This window comes from Colletotrichum truncatum (genome assembly GCF_014235925.2).
Source record: "Colletotrichum truncatum strain CMES1059 chromosome Unknown Contig_0003, whole genome shotgun sequence".
Taxonomy (NCBI): Eukaryota; Fungi; Ascomycota; class Sordariomycetes; order Glomerellales; family Glomerellaceae; genus Colletotrichum; species Colletotrichum truncatum.
Genome location: NW_027222400.1, coordinates 2,406,218 through 2,426,191, shown reverse-complemented (window position 1 = coordinate 2,426,191; position 19,974 = coordinate 2,406,218). Strand labels below are relative to the sequence as shown.

Here is a 19,974-nt window from a genome sequence, read left to right as displayed (position 1 = left end):
GCACTTAAGGCTGTTACCAGCGGCTGCAGTGTAAAAAAAGCAGCTCATGATAAGGGCATACCACGAACTACACTACAAAACAGAATAAGAGGTCACCAAACAAGAGGTATTGCTTTCACTAGGTTACAGAGGCTATCACCAACCTAGGAAAGTCACTTAGCTAAATAGATTCGAATACAAGCTACCCTAGGCCTTCTACCAACCCATCAACAGCTTAAGGATTTTGCTAAGAGGATTCTACAGACACGTAGAGACTTCCAGCCTCTCGGAAGAAACTAGGTTTAATCATTTATTAAGAGAAATCTATCAATCAAGGTTTAGAGAAGCAAAGCAATTGATTCCCAGCGTGTCAATAGTGCCTCAACTAATATAATTAGGGAATAGTTCAAGCATCTCGCTCTACCTAAGATACAGGCAATCAAAGCAAGCAATCGATATAATATAGATAAAACAGGTATTCTAGAAGGCAGAGGATTAAATAGATTAGTTCTTAGATCATTAAAAACTCGCTCTATTCGAAAGAAACAGCCTAGGTCTCAGGCTTAGACATCTCTGATTAAGTATATCTCTACAACTAGCAAGGCACTGCCTCTACTTATAATATATAAGGGGAAGACTATTTAATAATAGTAGTTTCCTCTCGATTTAACTAAATATGATAGCTAGAAGTTCATAGCAATAGAAAATAACTAGACGTCGGATTCTACTACTATTAAATAGCTACAGAAGGTCTTCATACTATTAACCTAACTGTCACAGTTCTATTAGACACAACAGCAGGGATGCCACAGTTATGGGGCTGCCAGTGTGGCTGCCAGTGGGGCTGCCACACGTGGGGCGATACTGTCGCCCTAGACCGCCCTATAGGTATATTAGACCACCTGTTCGCTAGACCTAGGATAGACCTAACCTAATAGACAACAATGACTAGAACGACTTATTAACTGTGACAAGTGGTAGCACAACCTACTTTGCGATCCCTCGCGACCTCATAGTTAATTTTTCAGCATGGGCAAATAAGCTACTTTTTTCAATCCGTTGAGAAACACCAGACCGTGGCCAATCCGCCCGCACCAGGCTAATTCTGCTGCTAACGCTGCTGCTAACGCCGACGCCGCCAATATGCGCGCACCAGCTATACTATTCGCCTCCCCTCAAGACCCTACGCGAGACCATCACCCCTCGTACCGTCAACGCCGTTATCCCTCTACGCCTACGCCAGCGTGGGACCCAACGGTATGGCCGTCAATTGACGACCTCAAGGCTATCCAGACCCGCCAACAGCGCCCAGAGCCCTGCCGGAAGTGTAGCGCTAGATTCCCCAGCAAGAACGCTCTCTTCCGCCACGTCTATGCCAATAGCTGTGGAAGCCAGTTTCGCTGTCGCATCTGCTATAGCGATTTCACATCTCGCAACGCCCTATTCCGACACCTACAACAGGGCTGCCAGCCCTCAGCCTGTAGGGCTGGAATCCCACAGCAGGAGACTGCTAAGACTGCCGAGATTACTGAGACTGCCGAGACTGCCGAGACTGCCGAGACTACTGCCGAGACTACTGCCGAGACTGCCGAGACTACTGCCGAGACTACTGCCGAGACTGCCGAGACTGCCGAGACTACTGCCGAGACTACTGCCGAGACTGCCGAGACTACTACCGAGACTACTGCCGAGACTACTGCCGAGACTGCCGAGACTACTGCCGAGACTGCCGGCCAGACCATAGAAGTTATAGAACGGGCTTCTGCGCCGTTTCTACAGACCCTCTTCAACGCCGCTAAGCATGCCCATATCTATACCGAAATTAGCCTCTGTATGACTATGCTACAGTCCCAACGACAACAACAGCAACTGCTTTTCCTACCAGACCCAGGGAGAAGATTCGCAGCCATAACGAACATTCAGCAACGATACGGAGTATTCTGGCCCGACGCCGACAGCAAGTACGGCAGGGAGCCTATATTCTATGACCAACAGACACTATGCTACCGAGACGTAGATCTATGGCTCTTAGCAATTGGAAGGAAAATCGTTAATCCATACGCTCGAGACGAAGTCCTCCGAGAATGGCAGAGCCTACTCAGAGGTAAAGCACTCAGCTGGTGGGAATATCACCTTAGGCCCGTGGAAAGGAACCGGTATAGGGCCCTAGGATGGTACGGCCTACAGAAGGGACTAAGTGCCCGCTTTGGGCCAACCCAGCTAGTTAATTACAGCCAGCCAGCCAGCCAGCCAGACAGTTACGCCCAGCCAGTTAATTACAGCCAGCCAGCCAGCCAGCCAGACAGTTACGCCCAGCTAGTTAATTACAGCCAGCCAGCCAGCCAGCCAGACAGTTACGCCCAGCTAGTTAATTACAGCCAGCCAGCCAGCCAGCCAGACAGTTACGCCCAGCCAGACAGTTACGCCCAGCCAGTTAATTACAGCCAGCCTTAGGCATACCCCCCTATTACGCCTCGCACTAATAGAGGCCTAAGGAAGTCATGTTATTAAGCCGTTTAAAGTCATGTTTAGGCAGCCGAAACGATCGGGACGATCGTCTTTTTCGGGACGGGCACCTGTCACAGTTCTATTAGACACAACAGCAGGGATGCCACAGTTATGGGGCTGCCAGTGTGGCTGCCAGTGGGGCTGCCACACGTGGGGCGATACTGTCGCCCTAGACCGCCCTATAGGTATATTAGACCACCTGTTCGCTAGACCTAGGATAGACCTAACCTAATAGACAACAATGACTAGAACGACTTATTAACTGTGACACTAACCCCAAGACCCTAAAAAGTCTAGATTACTTATTTTTAATAGGCATAGTAGCTATGAAACAACAGAATTTATGTATATCTACTTTAAGAATAAGATACTCTTACTCTTCCTACCGCTATATACATCCCACGTTCTTCAGCCGCTAAATCAATCAATATTTAGGCCGCTGAAAGCCATATATAAGAAAAAGCTTCTATACCTAGATCAATAGGATGCTAGCACTATCACAGGCAAGAGAAACTTTCTCCTCTACTATGGAAAAGTACGCTATATAGCATTTATAAGCAAGAATATTATTAGCGGTTGGAAATATATAGGTCTATAGCCTATAAGCATAGCCAAACCGCTAATAAGCCTTCTTCTACTTAGGAACCTATCAACACCAGCTAGACAGACCGATCAGCCTTATAAGGGACTGTCTAATGCTATAGCAGGCGAAAAATAGGCATCAGAGACATTAGCAGTATACTAGTCAACGCTAACGAAGCGGTCTAAGCTACAGGATCAATTCAACTTATATAACAAGGTTAGGCATGATTGAAATACTCAACGGCTGCTTTTTCGCAAGGTTCAAAAGGGATTTGATAAACAGAGCTATAAACTGGCTATAGCTCAGCGAAAGATTAAGGCGCTGGAAGCAGAAGTTGAGGCATCTAAGGCTAGGAAGCGGAAGAAGGTCACAACAAGCCCAAATTCGAAGTTTGCCAACATTGAAGCTATTCGGAAGGCTCAAATTGAGGCGGGCGAAATTGAGGATAGCTCAGATGAATCCAGCGAGTCTGATTTACCTAATCTTGAGGGAAATAGTATTGTTATGGCAATAGATTAAATATAATCAATGGCTGAAGTTGATGTATAGTGAAATGCATCATGATTTTTGGGGTGCCCAAATGTGGGGGGTGCCCAAATGTGGGTGCGGGACGTTATGAAGCAACAGTTGTGCAGTTCATTCAGCTGCCAACTCCACCGTTCCTAAAAGCTTTGGCGCTAGACCCCAGGGACCCTCTCTCGGCTTGTAGCCATTTCTGGCTGGAGCGCCCAGGCTGACCCTGCTTTTCGGGACCGAGTATGGGATTTCCCTGAGTAGTGACCTCCAACAAGACGAGAAAGTGGTACTCTACCCCGTTAAGAAAAACAGACGACGGGCGGTTATGATTTAGAAAGTAGAGGGAGTTTGATCACCCCAACCCTTCTTGCCGGTGAGTGCTGAATTGACCAGAACAAAGACGACCAGGAGTAATACAATCTGTGACAAATGCAGCTGTCACCACAACTCTGTTTTGGCCACTGATGTGACCAACCTGATTCGCAACACACAGCCGACTAGGGACCTGCATGGTATCCATACCTTTCCAGTACACTCTTGACTCTTTCGGGCATTGTCGGTGACTCCCGGTCTCTGCTATGTACTACACACTACTACACAGTAGGGCAAAATGCCCCTGGACCATCACGGAACGGAAGCAGCTCCTTGTCGATTAGTATTATTTGTTGTGGCCGCCCCGGCTCGGTTCAACGACGGCGGCCATCTAATTTGGGAGGCGTTTAACAGCTGACCGGGGAAAGGGAGCCAGATCTAAGATTAAAAGTCCAGAATTGAGCGACGACTGGTCAGCTGCGATACTTGGGCTGATGCTCCGCCAGCTCGCATCTGAAGCAGTTGGCTTCTTTTGCGCTAACGAGCACATCCTAAGACAGTATACTGTGGTAGTAAATGACAATGACATGAGGAAGGCATGAGTTGGAGAAAGACATACATATTGAAGGCGAACACGTTGCATCCAAACTTGCCTGGGCGGCTGTTGGCCCCGCTGCCTGCATGCAGCGATAACGGTAACCACGTTGAGACGATGCAGGGCTACGGCAGCGTCATGGCAACCATGAGGAGTTGGACGCAACAGGAGCCACTGAGGACGGCCATGAGGGACCCTCTCGAAGATCTGCGGCTGCACCACGATGGAGATGAGGAAGGGCTGGTGCAGAGTCCCCGTCCAATTGCAGCTACCGAGAGACCGTTTACCTGCCCAAGGCCATCACGAACAGCCGCCACTGCTCTTTACTGGATTTGGGTGCAGGTAAACATTGAGAGCTGTTGCTCATGATACAAAGAGGTCGTTCCCATCGTCCATCCCCGACGCTGCCGCAGTCACGGCCAGCAAGCTCTCTTTTCGCCAATCTTGCCGTCCACCTCCTTGGTGTGTCTTGATCTTGTCTCTCCTTACACCGCGCCAGCCGTATTCTGTGAACAACTGGTCTTTGCATCCACGCATCTTAGTTCTCCATTCCAACACGATACCAAATTCCTCACCACGAACGGACGAAAGTGCTACATCGTCTAGCCTGTCGTCATCAACAAAATTAGTGCTACGCTCCTGGCGGATCAGCAATTCTAAACCAATTCCCTTTCCCTGATACCCATCGGCGCCCCCCCTGTATTTCGTTGGCCTACGGATCCCTACCCAAAAGGCTAAACCAAAAAGTGGCCAACGTCTGAGAGCCCATCTAGAGTGGCCGTGCTTTCAAGGGGATAGGAGGCTCAGAGCGTCACAAAAAGCCCCTCATCTCGCAAGCATTTCTTGTCGCACCGGCTTCTTCTGTCCTCTTTTCCCGTCATCGTCATCATTGTCGTTCGAAGCGCCCGTGTCGCTGCCCGGACCACTGTCGCTGTCAACTTACTCCCCGGAGCACTGGCCAAGCTGATTGGGGCTGTCAGCCGTCTGACAAGGACATTGAAAGACAACGCGGCCGCTGCCAAAGAGACAAGACAGCATCCTTCTGCCAAACGCTCTTACCTTTATTTTAGGTCGAGACACCACAAGCTCCCGAGACGATCACTCCTCACGGTTCATTGGTGTATTTTAGTCTCCTTTCGGCAGAACGCATCCCCCATTTTCCCGGATTGTCGACCCGAAATTTCTCCCGCCAGCCAGGTCTTGCATTTCTTTTCCTGTCCTATTCGCCCAAGAAGGCTCTCGCCTCTCATCTCATTCGCTCTCGGCTGCCACTGCGACTAAGGCAAGCTTGCATTGCGCTATCCGGCGGGCGACCAGTGGGGCACCGGGAAAAATCACCACAACCTGGAACCTGGCCTGACCTGCGCCGCTTAGCAAAGCGCCGAGGCCAGTAAAGTTGCTGTCCAGCACTCCTCTAGTGGTTGCTCTAGTGGCCAGGTCCCTGCCCACCTACCGCGGCACCACTAATTATTGCCTTCTATACATCCGAACCATTATTTCATCATGTCCATCACCACAACAACAGCGCCCGCCGCATACGCGCCGACCCATAGGTCTCTCGCCCACCCGCAGCGCTCTCTTCGCAAAGCAACCAGCTTCACCAGTGCTTTTTCCTCAGCCACATCCGCTTCTTCTCCCAGCCTCAACTCGCTCTACAACGCTCACTCGCGTCTCACACCTTCACACCAAACCCTCCCGCGAAAATCTTCCTTGGCTGCCCTTACGTCCAACTCCCTCGCCTCCATTCCCGATGTGAGCGAGTCCTATGCCTACAACAGCGTGCTAGCCGAGTCGCCCGATCGCAAAATGGTTCCAACAACTCCCGGCAAGCCCGGGAACGATTTTGATATTGGCGATGTCGTCGAGGTTCCAGGCAATATGCTCGGCACAGTCCGTTTCATCGGTACGGTCCAAGGAAAGAAGGGCACATTTGCTGGTGTGGAGCTACATCCAGAGTTCTCTCAGCGGGGGAAGAACTCTGGCGAGGTAGAAGGGTGTGTCCATCATGCTCCTCCGTCTTTGCCGTTTAGTGTAAAAGCGACGTAGCTAACATTTCTCTTTCCTAGTGTATCGTACTTCACCACAACTCTGCCCGGCGCTGGTATCTTCCTGCCCGCTACCAAAGCTGTAAGGCGTGATTCTCCTCCCGGCTCTTCGTCGAGCTCGTTTCCACACACACCCACCGCAAGCACCATGGGTGGCTTGAAAGTCGGAAGTCAAAATTCAACCAACTTCACTCCTCCCACGCCATCACTGCCTACTTTCAGCAAATCTGTCGGCCCCGGCCGCTCAGCCAGCCCCGGGCTAAAGAAACCCAGCAAACCGTCCTTGCGACCCGAATCGCCCATACGAAAGCTGCAGATGACGCCTGGCCCACGACCATCCCTAGCAACCCCCAACAGGGTCCCGTCCAAATACACGTCCCCCACTGGCAACAGGTTCGCCCAGAGTGTCCGTGGAACAGCTGGGGACCCTAGCAAGACGCCAAGACTCGATAGGAAACCCAGCGTGGGACCTCGCAGCGCATCTGCGCTTGGTCAGACATCTTTGTTCGATGATGAATCGACACCAACTGCATTACATCGAACCAAGACCAACGGCAGTGTAACATCGGTCTCTTCCTATAGCTCTCAGTTTCGAGTTCCCTCGCGCGCTGGATCAAGAGCAGCATCACGGGCCAACAACGACCATGAAATGGAGCGGCTCAGGACGCAGCTGGAGGATCGTGAGAGACAACTGCGGGATCAGGCAGCTACGTTGGCTGAAATGGAGAGTAGTCTTACCGAACTGCAAACACTCATGGAAAACTCGGATATGACGGCATTCAAGCGAAACAGCCTTGACGATAAGGACTCAGCCCAGCTTCGATTGCTGATCAGGGAAAAGAATGACAAGATTGCCATGCTCACTGCCGAATTTGACGCCCACCGAGCTGACTTCCGAAGTACCATTGATACCCTGGAAATGGCTAGTACCGAGACTGAGCGGGTGTACGAAAAACGCATAGATGAGCTCATGCAGGAGATCCGGGATCTTGAGTCTCGGACCGACGACGTGGATGTCGTCGCTCGCCAATTGAAGCAGCTCGAGGAGCTGGTTCAAGAACTGGAGGAAGGGCTTGAAGATGCGCGACGTGGCGAAGCTGAAGCCAGAGGCGAGGTCGAGTTCCTCCGCGGTGAAGTCGAGCGTACGCGGACTGAGCTGCGCCGTGAACGTGAAAAGGCATCGGCTGCAGCGAACGATTCTGGAGGCCTATCAAATGGCGACCGCCCCTCTGGCTCAAAAGAGCTTGAGCAAAAAGAAGATGAGATCCGAGGGCTGAAGGCCATCATCCATTCACTCAGTCGAGATTCAGTCCCTGATGCAGGAGCCGACAAGGCAGAGGACCCCTCCATCCGCGAGAATGCCCTAGCCCGGGAGAGGCTGGAGAGAGAACTGACGGAACTTCGCGCTCTTGTCAAGGACAAGAACCACCGCGAAGAAGAGTTAGAGCGGGAAGTGGAGATGCTGCGTAGGGGAAGCGCCACCACCCAGCAATCAAGCTCTTTCACGAACGGCAGTGCTCAACGCTCGTCACTACGCGACTCGCGCGATACTGTCATCTTGATGCGGAACAGCGAGACTCGTTCCCCCGAGGCGACGCACAAGCGTGGCCGTACATTGGACACCATGCCCGAGAGTGACACTTACTCGTCAGTCACCGAAAACAGTACCCTCTGGTGCGAAATCTGCGAGACTGGCGGCCATGACATTCTCACTTGTACCAACATGTTTGGTACCGATGGTGGCAAGACCAACGGCGATGGTAGCAAGTCGAGCAAGGACATTGCTAGTGAAGCCTTGAAGCCTATGAACGATGAGGATAAACCTCCTCCCCTGTCTCCGATGAAGCCGAAGCCCTCTGCTGCTCCTCCAGCTACGTTGCCAGCCGCTCCTCCAATTGTCAAGATTCTGCCAAATCCCATGGAGAATGGACCTGTTGCGGGCAAGGACAGCGGTGTCGTGGATAGCTCGAAATGGTGTGCCCTTTGCGAGAGAGATGGACACGACAGTGTCGACTGCCCGTTCGAAGACGCATTTTAGGGAAATGAGCTTTGAACCTCGATAGCGAAAGCAGTCGACTTTTGAAGTTTACTAAGGGTTAGGCATGGCGGTCTTGCCCCCCTTCTTATAACCGCGTTGAATTATTTTCAAGAAGCCAACCTGTATGATGTCTGGTTTTGTGTAGGATTCCTGGGTGGCCAGAGCGGCGGAAGTTTTCTGTTCGTCACAGCATTTGTAGCGATGATACCACAGTTCGAGCAGAGACACGTTGGGGCTTGTGAGTTTTGCAGCTCTATCCCAGCAGGAAGGAGGAAGGAAAAGAACATGAGAAAGAGCCTTTTGGTTTCTTGTTTTTCATGTCACAGGACTTCTCTAATATCCTTAATAGTAGACCTTAAACATGAGGCTATCACAGACAACCCCAAGATCGAGTTTTCAGTGCTTCGTTCGCATGTTGTAAGAAATGGACTAACATTCGAGGCCAGTCACTAACATACAATGATGAGGGGGCTGCATTCAGACGACAGGGGTCTTCCCGTTGTTACCGGCCGGGGGTGGCCGTCTCCAGAGCTGAGCTTGTACTATGTATGGTATTCCCCACCTAGAGGTCCCCGTGGCGTTTCACGGTCTCTGCGCGGGAATCCTAGCTCAGTAAGGCGGTGCCGACCAGAGAGGGACGCTGCATTACTGGACGAGTAGAGCGAACTCAAGTAGTAATTGATCTGATGTTTCCTTCCATTTAATCGCCGCTTGTCTCAAAGTTTTCAACTTCTTTAAGTTTTGTCTTTTTTCTCTCTCCCTTCCATTTCATACGCTTGTCTGTTTTGTGCACTTGGTGAATCCCAATCACTTTCCGTCGTCAAAAATCTTGGGATTACGCGGTTCCGGCGGACACAGGATTCGACAGGCACTCTGCTGCGTTCCCCGAAGCGATTTACCTGACGTGCCCATCCTTGGCCCCCTCTGTTTTAAGGACCCGCGTCAGCTCCTGCCCACTTTGGTTGCCGGGGCTCAGAGCTAGCTGTCCTGATTCTTTTACGGTGCGAAGCGCGCAAAACGTAACCTCAATTCGCAACGAGGCTGTGCAGCTTCCTCTGGAGTTTTTTTTTTCTTTTCTTTTTCTATCTTCCTTTGAAAGTCGAAGGCTATACCTTTTGTACCAGGGTTTTACTCTCCAATCAACACCCTATAGGTGAGCCAATTCGACCCGCCCGATTGTAGCGACAATACACTTTGCTTGGGACGGCAGAACCTACCCCAGTCGTTGGTCTCAACAACACCACCGACCGTTCCAAACACCCACGAAGCGTCCAACGAAAGCACGTTTAACGACAATCCGCCGAAATAAGAATAGCCAGCCATGGCGCAGATGCTGCTTGATGTGTTTTATTCCTTCGGGAACTGCCTAAACTGCTTTCCTGGCTCGCCATCCCTCAAGATCAATGGCCGTAACTTCAAGATCCTCCGTCTTCTCGGCGAGGTAAAACATTCCCCTCCATCAAATATCACAAGCAGGATCCTACCTGGCCACTGGAGCCACTGTTAAACTACTGGGTAACTAAAGAACGACACTGACAGAAACATCGCAGGGCGGCTTTTCCTACGTATACCTAGTCCAAGATACCTCGTCTGGCGAGGAACTCGCCCTCAAGAAGATCCGATGCCCCTTCGGCGCGGAGTCCGTCGCACATGCGATGAAGGAAGTCGAGGCATATCGTCTCTTTGCCCGCGTGCCCGGGATAATCCACGCCGTCGACCACGCCATCGCCACTGAGCGCGGCGGCGAGCCTGGCTCCAAGACCGTCTACGTTCTACTACCTTACTACCGCCGTGGAAACCTACAGGACCTGATCAACGCTAATCTCGTCAATCACACCGCGTTCCCCGAGCGCCGTCTCATGCTGCTCTTTCTCGGTGTATGCAAGGGGCTCCGCGCGATGCACAAGTACCGCGGCCCGCCGGCCGGGATGGAGCGTATGGAGATGGGACACGGCGACGAGGAAGATCAGGCTGACGCGTCCGGCCCGAAGAAAAAGGGCAAGAACAAGGGCGGAAAGAGGGTCAGCAGTGTTGCTGCGGCAGCGGGTGCGGACGAAGAGGACGAGGAGGACCAGCAGAGGCCGTTGATGGAGGGCGAGACGCCCGGCGCAGGCGACGTCAAGTCGTACGCGCATCGTGATATCAAGCCAGGTAAGACTTGACCCCGGAGCCCCCTCCTTTTAAAGGGAGGCCACGGAAGCTGACGAGAACGTCTTCCCCAGGAAACATCATGATAGATGACTCGGGTTCGAACCCGATCCTGATGGACCTCGGCTCAATCGCCCCGTCCCCGATCGTAATCACTTCGCACTCCCTCGCCATCGCGACGCAGGACACCGCCGCCGAACACAGTACGATGCCCTACCGCGCCCCGGAGCTCTTTGACGTACGCACGGGGACGGTCATCGACACCAAGGTCGACATTTGGTCTCTCGGCTGCACGCTCTACGCTTGTCTTGTCGGCAAGTCCCCCTTCGAAGCTCGCTCCGACGAGACGGGCGGTTCGCTGAGCCTCTGCGTCCTCGGCGGCGACTGGCGGTTCCCCGACGAAGGTGTGAAGCGCACTGGTACAGGGATGAAGGGGAAGGCCGTCGACTCGGGCAATGGCGGCTCGTCGGCAGGCGAGACCAAGATCAGCGAGCCCATCCGAGAGGTCGTGAGGAAATGTCTCAAGGTTGAGCCTGCCGAGAGGCCGGACATTGACGAGCTCATAGACATGGTGGAGACTGTCATCGAGGAGCTACCTCAGGAGGGGTCTTTGTGAAGTTGAAGAAAACAACACATAACACAAGGCCGCCGATTGATCCATGTACTGTATAATGATGTCATCTTTTCCACTATTCCCCGGGAATTTGCAAGGCTTCGAAAGTCACCACGGCGTTCTAAGGGTGGGCGCATGTAGGATCAAGGAAATAGAGAGCCATTCTGATTTTTTTTTTTTAAGTGCTTTACATAGGTATTCACACACTCACAAACTCACAATCATGAGCTTGCTCGGTCTCCTACCATTCAATGTTCATAAGGTGCTGAATTAGCAGTTTACCATCCCATCATGCATTCTCGTCCAGTTTAAAAATCATCAAAGGGAGTCGGCATCTCGTCAGTCTCGGTTTCGTCTGAGTCACAGTCATGGTTGAGACCGCAATCGCTGAGGTTGTCATCCTACAACTCTAGGCGGTATGAGGCGATCTCAAACGGCCGCAGGGTGATGGGGAACTTTCCGCCTTCAATCTTAATTTCTTCGATATCGTCTTCGAGCAGGTTGCACTTGTAAACGCGCTTAACGTCCCAGGTCGTCTCAATGATACCCTTGCTCTGGCCACCGAGACTGTCGTAAACGCGCAGAATGACGTTGCGACCCTTGCGCTTGGGAAGATCGCCACGTGTAACATCTTCATCGTCTTCGCCACGCTTGACGGTGTCAAGTACCAGAGAACCATCTCCAGTGAGCGTCACTGGGCTCTTAGCGAGAGATGCCTGCGCAGCGCTGGGCCCCGAAAGAAGTCGGAGAGGGTTGTTGAAAGCATACGCCGCACGCACAGTTGAAGAGCCAATGGTTCCCTCGTGTGGGAAGATAGCCCAGCGGATTTGGTGCGTTCCCATATCAGCATGAGCATCAGGGGCCTTGGGCGACCGGAGAAGGGACAGACGCATCAAGTTACCGACAGTTGCAAAGCCGTATTTGCTGTCATTGAGAATTGAAACACCGTAATTGTGCTCGGACAAATCAGCGAATCGATGGCAGCAGACTTCAAACTTGGCCATATCCCAGCTGGTGTTGTAGTGAGTAGGCCGCCTGACCAAGCCGTATGCCGACTCATAGGATGCCTCTGTATTTCTGACATCGACTGGGAACTCGACCTTCAAGAACTTCATGGTCTCATGCCAGTCCACTTCGGCGTGGCACTCGACCCATGATTGCACTCCCTTCAGAGCAGCTGATAGCGTGATCGTCGACTTTAGTGAGCTTTGCTCGCTAATTTTGATTTCGGTTGTCAGGCTGACACGATGCGCCTTCTGTTCCGAAATGAAGGTCTTGCCACAAGTGAGCTCCTTTCTCGTGTCAAGATGGTAGACTTCAACATCCCAGGCCTGCCAGTACAGAGGCTTATCATCGAAGATGACATACTGGTTCGCCTTGCCACCCTTTTCGATAACCTCACGTTCTGCAAGACGATCATACAACGAGGTAATGTATCCATCCTCGATCCTAACACGGAGCTGGTCGTTTTGCAACACGAACACGCCATCGCTGACTTGCTCGATTGTGACCGCAGGCTTATCCTCCGAGATCTTGAATGGGCGGATTTTCAGCATCTGGCCATCACCACAAGCGACGCCAGCCTCGGTCTCAGAAATCTCGACAACCTCTCTACGGTGCCAAGGCAATGTGTTCAACGCTATCGTCTCGTCTAGGCGACCGCTTGGCGTAGCAGAAACCCCCAGAACGTCGTGGATCTCGTCAAGGAGCTTCTTGCCTGTCTTGAATACTTTGTCGTAGAGCTAGGAGCAGAGCGAGGTTAACAAAAGCGGGTTCAAAGATATTCAGACGAACATTATATTGGAACTTACCTCATCGGAATCGTCGTAGCACATCTCAATAGAGCTACCTGGGAGACAGTCGTGGAATTGGCAGAGCAGGACTGCCTCCCACATATCGTCAATTTCCTTCTTTGGATATTTGTAGTTCTTGCCATTGGTAGAAAGAGTTGCAATGGTGGCGAGCCACTCGACATCCCTGAGGAGACTCTCGGACTTGCGATTGTTTAACTTGTTGTTTGCCTGCGTGGTGTAGGTGCCGCGGTGAAGCTCAAAGTAAAGCTCACCGTACCAAGTGACGAAGGCCTTGGCCTTGGGCTCCAATTTGTCAAAAAAGTCATCGACGCTGTTTCCCATGTGCACTCTAGGCAGCATGCCAACTTGGTCAGAAATACCACGGCATCGTCGAAGCTTCTCGAGGTGCTGCCAAGTCGGGCCGCCGCCGCCGTCTCCCTTACCAAATACAAGCAATGATGTATGGTCTTGATCCATAGACTTGTGCTGGCTGACACTTCGCTTTACGTCTCCAAAGTGAGCTTCGGCAGTGTAAGTCTCTGAAGGCGGCATGTGGCAAATGACCTGGCTGCCGTCAAGAGCAACCCAGTTGAAAGTGGTGTGCGGAAAATTGTTGATGTTATTCCAGCTAAGCTTCTGGGTCAGGAAGCGGTTCATTCCCGCCAGCCGGCAGAACTGTGGGAGCTGGGCAGAGTATCCAAAAGTGTCCGGAAGCCAGAAAGTCTGGCAGCGCTCACCGAAGTTGCTCTCGAAAAAGCGTTGGCCATACAAGAACTGCCTCACTAACGACTCGCCGCTGGGCATGTTCGTGTCGTGTTCGACCCAGCTCCCGCCAATAGGATGGAAACGTCCCTCCTTCACCTTCGTCTTCACGCGGTCGAAGGCGTAGGGATAAAGTTCTTTCAACCACTTATACTGCTGAGCCTGCGAGCAAGCGAAGTTCAGCTCAGGATAGCGGTCCATCAAATTGCACTGGTTAGACCAGGATCTAACAACCTTGCGCTTCGTCTCAGCCCATGGCCAGAGCCAGCAGCTGTCGATGTGGCAATGGCCAATACCATAGACCTGAGGCTCTTTGTCAGTACTGTAGACCTTGTGAGAATCTACATCCGGACCCAAGTACTCCTGCGCAATCTTCCGACACTTAAGAATAGAATCCTTGTTGCCGAGCTCAAAAGCGTCGATAATGTCGGTGGCGACCTTGAGGGCCTTGTGCTGCTCCCATGACTCTCTAGGAAACTCGCGAGCGGCATCGCCAATGATCCAAATATCAATGTAGAGTGCTCTCGCCTCGGGATTGACGGCGACAATGTCAGCTTGGCCCAGCCGGAAGTACTTGTTAGGGTCCGGCGGCTGGATGGAATCTCCACCGGGAGCATTGCCAAACATGCCATTGCAAGCCATTTCGACATAAATGGTGTGCTCCTTGCCGTCTCTGAAATCTTTGGGAAGAATCCATTCAGTACGCTCGCCGCCTCCAGTGAGACCTTGGAGCGGCTTGCCGTCTTCTGTCCAGATTAAGCCCTCATTATTGGCATCCCAGTGTAGCTCGAGCAGTTCCTTGTCACGTAGTTCTTCCGGTACGGTAAGAACAACCTTGAACCAATGGGTCGACCACGATGGACCGAACCATGCGCCAACTTCTGTCTTCTTGAACTCGTGCGAAACAGCATCTTCAAACGTCGGCCGCGTGGTGTCAGGGGCATCCCAGACGGATAACTTGACGTGAGGCTCGCCCGGTGCGGTGCCCTCCGTCATCATCCTAGTCTACAATTAGCTGAAGGTCCCTGGGACTTGCTACGGGGCGGACCCAGTGGGGTTTACGCACGCTAGGAGATTGTACTTCTCCCATTGTCCACGAGAGTAGAACTGATTAATTCTCTCCTTGTAGATGTTGGAGATCCATTGTCCTACAGGCCGCGAGGCCAGAGCCGGGTAGTCGCTCTTGCTTTTAAGTTCTCTGCCGCCACCCATAGTGGGCTGTCCGGTAAGCTGATCGAGAGGTTGCTGACCGGCTTGTTTCAATTGATCAAGGGAGCTGGGTGGAGCTGAGCGATTGTTCAGGCGGCGACGACGCTGGAGCTCTGATAGATGGTGATGGGTCGGCCGTGGGGGAGCTGTTGAGGATGCTTCGCCCGTATCGGTAACCTGTGAAGCCTTCAGAGCGTCGTTGATGTGCTGGTTGAGAGTTTTGGATTGTTGGTTGTTACTGAGAGAAAGGTTCCTTGTTAGCTCTACCTAGGCAACTGAACGGAAGCAAGACGGACTCGAAGCTCCCGGGGGAGGAGCTAAAGCAGGGCACGGGAACACCCTGGCGTAGCTGGGCGTGCAGTGCACTGAAACATAGCCAGTGGGAGCGTGCGGGGACAGGCCGGTGCAGCGAAAGTGCGGGGAGGTTGGATCGAAAGTGGACGTGTGAGGAAGGGTGACGCAGCCATCATGCGATCCCCTTCATAGCCGGCGCACCGGGGGAACCGTTCGGTGAATGGCCCACCACTGGTATGCCTGTCTTACCTCATCTTGCCGGTTTGATGACCCAGTTCCTAGCACCCAAGACAGGAAGGTGATGCTCCAAAGAGGAGGACGAAACTTTGACAAGAAATGGATGATTCGGCAGCGGGTCGGATACAGCCAGTTACTGATATTAATGGAGGATGAGAGGCAAGGATAGGTTGGGACCAAAAGAGGGGACAAGGGAACTTAATTGAGATGTAAGGGCCTAGGCAGCGTAAAACATCGCGGTGCCGAGCTTGAAGATGCAAGAGATGATTATAGAAGTCGATTTGGGCGAGAGGGTCTGAGGGGAGTGGGAGAGAGGATGCAGAAACGTTGAAACAAAAGTCGGAGAGCTTGCCAACACTTAATCCAAATCGGCTGCACTGTGAATGGCTAACAGCCTCTGAACATAGCTTCGAAGGTAATACTACTCTGACACCTTCCTACTGATGGCCCTGCCGTAATTGAGGCGGCGAACGGCTGGAATTAAAGTTGAAAAGCGATTCTGGAGGCAGCTGCAACTAAGGAGGGCCTTGCAAACGCTGGCAGGTGGCAGGCGGCTCATCAGATGCAACTCGGTGGGACACATTGAGAATACGAATAATGTCTGGGAAGCGTTGCATTCCAGATCATACCTTATGCGAGTGAAGTTGCACAAGACTTGTTGTGCAGAATAGGTGCAGCCCTGGGGAACATCGTCTTGTCAGCTCGTTTTAGCGATCCATCGCTTATACGTGCGGGTGGATATCTGGGGAAATCAAGTCATCGTGCAGATTTGCGCCTTCATCAGGAGAGTTTTGACAAACTTATACTTTGAAATTCCTCGCAGCACCATTTCGCCCGGATGGCCATAATCGGTTGCGTTCCGGATATTCGCAGTGAGTGCCGATGCCCCAGTGTTGGCGACGCGGCTCGGGCGGGGAAAGAGTGAAGGAAATTATAAGCAATAGCGAGCGGGCCACATATGTGGTTCGAGTTCCATAGAAGTGCATGATCACGATTCCAAAAACCTTCCAGAAGTCAGGAGAGAACAACTAATTAAAGTTTCTTGACCCATCTCGCTTAAGTAGTCACGACTCCCTCGTAGGAAGATTTGTCGCCCGATCAAGACTTCACAAAATGGGACGAACCGGTGTTCCTTGGAAAATATTCGTCTTGTTTCCTATAGACGTGATGCGGGATATATGTATATGCTATGCAGCTGCTAGGAAGAGAGGTATGTAAGATTGCCCAGGGTAACAAACCGAATCGTCACATCATTGTCCATGCCCATAACACCTGAGGGAATTAATAAAATAAGAAAGCATGAACCCCCAAACCAAACACCGTTCGTTCCATTCAAGATGACAAACCAGAATCCTTAGCCCGACTTCCAGTGCCGGTTCCTGTGCCTTTGTGAACAACCTCAGAGCCAGCCTCTTCCTCTTCGTCTTCGTACAATTCTAGGTCGTCTTCGTCATCATCGTAGTCTTCTACCTCGCCTTCTTCGAGCTCATCTTCCAGGGGTTGGTCAAAGTCGTCGTCGGCCTCGCTCTCACTCTCGCTCTCGCTCTCTTCGAAGCTAAGAACGCCAAGAATGGGCACCTCGATTTTGCGGTACTGACTCCTGATCATGCCGTCGGCCATTTCAAACAGTTTGCTGTCTTTGTCTGGTGGCACTTCCCTGTCCATGGAGAAGTGGGCCTCGTCTTGGTCAGCGAGGTCTTCCAGCGCCGGGATGTGCGGCGATGGCAAACCCTCGGGGACATTCATGACCCAGCGCCGGACACCCTCGCCTTTAGCGACGCGGGACCGAGTACTCTGTGCTCTTAACCCCGACCGAAATTGCCGCTTTTGCTTCCGGCGTCTCCGTTGGATACGGTCGCGGATGTACCAAGCCACCACCAACATGGCCGCCTGCATCATCTCTTGGCATTTTTGCCTGTGCATATTGGCCCAAGCCTGACATCTTTGCTGTTGTGCGTTGGAGATAGCCTGGCACCTTTGCTGATAGTAAGCGGCGATACGTGATACCATGGCCACATATCTCGGGTCCATCGGCGGCTGGTTCGGGTCTAAAGTTGCGGTCGGAATCGAAGTAGGCTTCGCTTGAGCCGTGGGTTGGGAAGTCGATGGTGATTCTTCCTTCTTCATCTCCTTCCTCATCGGAGCATCGTCAAGGTTGGCCTCGGCGGCCTTGCGTTTTAATTGAGCAGAGAGGGGAATACCGGGTTTTCGGAATGATAGATGCTCGGGGGGAGGCGTGACGGGGGCTAAGGGGTTGAAGTTGATAGTGGGTAGATGCGCAGCCATAAAGGGTGGTTTGTCTGAGTAACTTTACTGTCGTGGTATGTGTTGTTGTCTTGTTTGAGACGGGCGTGTCTAATATCGTGGATATCGAGTGTCGAGCGCTCTTTTTGTGTTCTTACTGATAGGCAACACACGCACTCAAGAGAGAAGAGGAATAGGACAGGTTTGCGTGTTTTCCTCGACTCGAAATGGGAGATGTGGTAGTAATAGTAAATGGTGGGTGGTGGGAGTGGTGTAGTAGTAATAGTGGTGGTGGTGGTAGTATTACGGCAGCTGATGAGGCGGGTTCGGTGTTATGAGTGTAAGTGGACGGAGATCCGCTGAAGAGCAGGACAGGCAGGCAGGAAAGACGTATCAAACCAAGTGTTCGGTAGGAAGGGAGGGGGAAATGGGGCGCTGAAAAAGGGATATATACCTACATGCCCATATTTCAAATCCAAAAGGCAACATGACGGCGTATGCTGCCATGTTTGGGCCAAGGGTCTGGCGATAAATTTGGGGAGTGAGCGGGAATGGTCTGAGAAGGTGTCGAAATCGGCCGATACCGAATGGCAACCGCGCCGACCTGTTGGGGCCAGGCCTAGTACGTACCCCAGGGTACCCTACCGCCCTACAGCCTGCCCGCAGGGACTTTACACCGACTCGTTGTACTCCGCTTGCAACGGCCTTCCCGTCAGTGACAATCATCCTAGTTTTCTTTCTTTCTTTTTTTCTTCTTCTTCCCCCCTTCTTCTTCTCTTTACTTCACTTTCCCTCTCCGTCTATGCCCGGCCCTTGTCCGTCTGTTGGGTACCTTAACAGACCAATCCGGTGTCATGGATTTCCTTGACTGGGCTTGGCTTTCTTACACACACGAATACACACACTGGCCTCCGTAACCTAAGTTGAATCTGACACCCTTTGTGACCCAACCTCATAACATTCTCATATCACCGTAGGGGACTCTCACCCCTAAACATCACACATTTCCTTTGTAAGACATGTACGATCCCAGGTCAACAAGCCCTTCACTTCCCCATATCCCAAGTTCCCACACCCCCATACCGTGATGTCTCCAGAAACATCGCATGCTGCAGTAGCCACAATCGCACCTTCTATTTGACTCCGTTCGGAGCCTCTTACCCTTCTTTTCCCGAACTGGTATGTCCGCGTCCTTGTATTAGCTTCCCACTTCCATACCTTGGATTCCCTTGCTGCCACTCAGGTGCTTTTTTTTTGGGGGGGGGGGGGGGGGGCATAATGGGTGACTGCCATCAAACTTGAGATAAAGCGTTCCGGGGTGGTGTATCCTTTGCTGTCTGCCCATCTTTGATTACCTCCAGCCCACAGTCGTTCGCTTCTTGGGGACCCTTTCGTTAGCCTGTTGGTTTCCCTTTTGGGAACCCAGCTGTCCGTTGATCGTAATGGCTAGCGAGCCATGATATGGCCATGAATGATGCGACCCCCGCCCTGTCAATCTCAACATGACGGCCACATCATTCGACCATCAGCCACATTGCAGCGCCAGCGAACTGTGTCGCTGCCACCTAGTTCTTTCTACTGCACGTCGACCGTGTCTTACTGGCTCTCTAGGCGCTACAGCAGTCCAACACACTGTATTTCTGCGGCCCGAAGGGTCTGATGCAGCCCAACAGCAAGATCGTGCCCTACTGACATCCAGCTCTCCTACTCCAGTCATCTGCAATGACAGGGCTCATCAAGCACTGAGGTACAGTCCTAGTTTCCTGCTACACGGTGCCCTTGTCTCCACCCTCTCAATCCCACACTCCCGTTTTCATGGCCCTCTGGCTCCAACGGTCTCCGTGATTGTCCTTCCTCCGTACGACTGGCCCAACTTAATGACGCTAGACACAACGCACTCTCGTAAGACGATGATGCACACCAAGCAGGCACCGCAGGTACCCGGAAAAAGAGACGCCAGCACTGTCCCGAATATGTCGACTTGGCTCAACCCTTAACTTGCTTATACTCTAGTTTAGACTCACAGTGTATCTTACTTTGTGCCGCCTACGGATCCCTCCCCTACCTTATCTGCCTCGCCTCGTCTCGTCTCAGGGAC

General features: G+C 52.1%; 5 protein-coding genes across 5 annotated transcripts, besides 1 other annotated feature; 3 read left to right on the top strand and 2 right to left on the bottom strand.

The window, feature by feature from the left end:
• Nucleotides 1–1,122: 1,122 nt before the first annotated feature.
• Nucleotides 1,123–2,433, top strand: CTRU02_205558 (uncharacterized protein; the record flags this gene model as incomplete). Its single annotated transcript, XM_070204570.1, has 1 exon — nucleotides 1,123–2,433. The coding sequence occupies one exon, from the start codon at nucleotides 1,123–1,125 to the stop codon at nucleotides 2,431–2,433; it is 1,311 nt and encodes a 436-aa protein (XP_070061674.1).
• An 860-nt stretch (nucleotides 2,434–3,293) lies between these two features.
• Nucleotides 3,294–3,371: a sequence feature (Short protein (CTRU02_205557, KAL0938947.1) was converted to a misc_feature.).
• Nucleotides 3,372–5,996: 2,625 nt separating this feature from the next.
• CTRU02_205556 (cap-gly domain containing protein) lies at nucleotides 5,997–8,576 on the top strand (the record flags this gene model as incomplete). The annotated part of the gene is made up of 2 exons (XM_036722858.1): nucleotides 5,997–6,487; nucleotides 6,560–8,576. 2 exons carry the CDS (start codon nucleotides 5,997–5,999, stop codon nucleotides 8,574–8,576), a joined length of 2,508 nt encoding a protein of 835 aa, XP_036585755.1.
• A 1,321-nt stretch (nucleotides 8,577–9,897) lies between these two features.
• On the top strand, nucleotides 9,898–11,340 carry CTRU02_205555 (serine threonine protein; the record flags this gene model as incomplete). Its single annotated transcript, XM_036722857.1, has 3 exons — nucleotides 9,898–10,017; nucleotides 10,127–10,727; nucleotides 10,799–11,340. The coding sequence occupies 3 exons, from the start codon at nucleotides 9,898–9,900 to the stop codon at nucleotides 11,338–11,340; spliced, it is 1,263 nt and encodes a 420-aa protein (XP_036585754.1).
• Nucleotides 11,341–11,738: 398 nt separating this feature from the next.
• Nucleotides 11,739–15,649, bottom strand: CTRU02_205554 (alpha-mannosidase; the record flags this gene model as incomplete). The annotated part of the gene is made up of 4 exons (XM_036722856.2): nucleotides 11,739–13,079; nucleotides 13,149–14,892; nucleotides 14,959–15,339; nucleotides 15,645–15,649. The coding sequence occupies 4 exons, from the start codon at nucleotides 15,647–15,649 to the stop codon at nucleotides 11,739–11,741; spliced, it is 3,471 nt and encodes a 1,156-aa protein (XP_036585753.2).
• Nucleotides 15,650–16,964: 1,315 nt separating this feature from the next.
• On the bottom strand, nucleotides 16,965–17,918 carry CTRU02_205553 (uncharacterized protein; the record flags this gene model as incomplete). Its single annotated transcript, XM_036722855.1, has 1 exon — nucleotides 16,965–17,918. The coding sequence occupies one exon, from the start codon at nucleotides 17,916–17,918 to the stop codon at nucleotides 16,965–16,967; it is 954 nt and encodes a 317-aa protein (XP_036585752.1).
• Nucleotides 17,919–19,974: the final 2,056 nt, after the last annotated feature.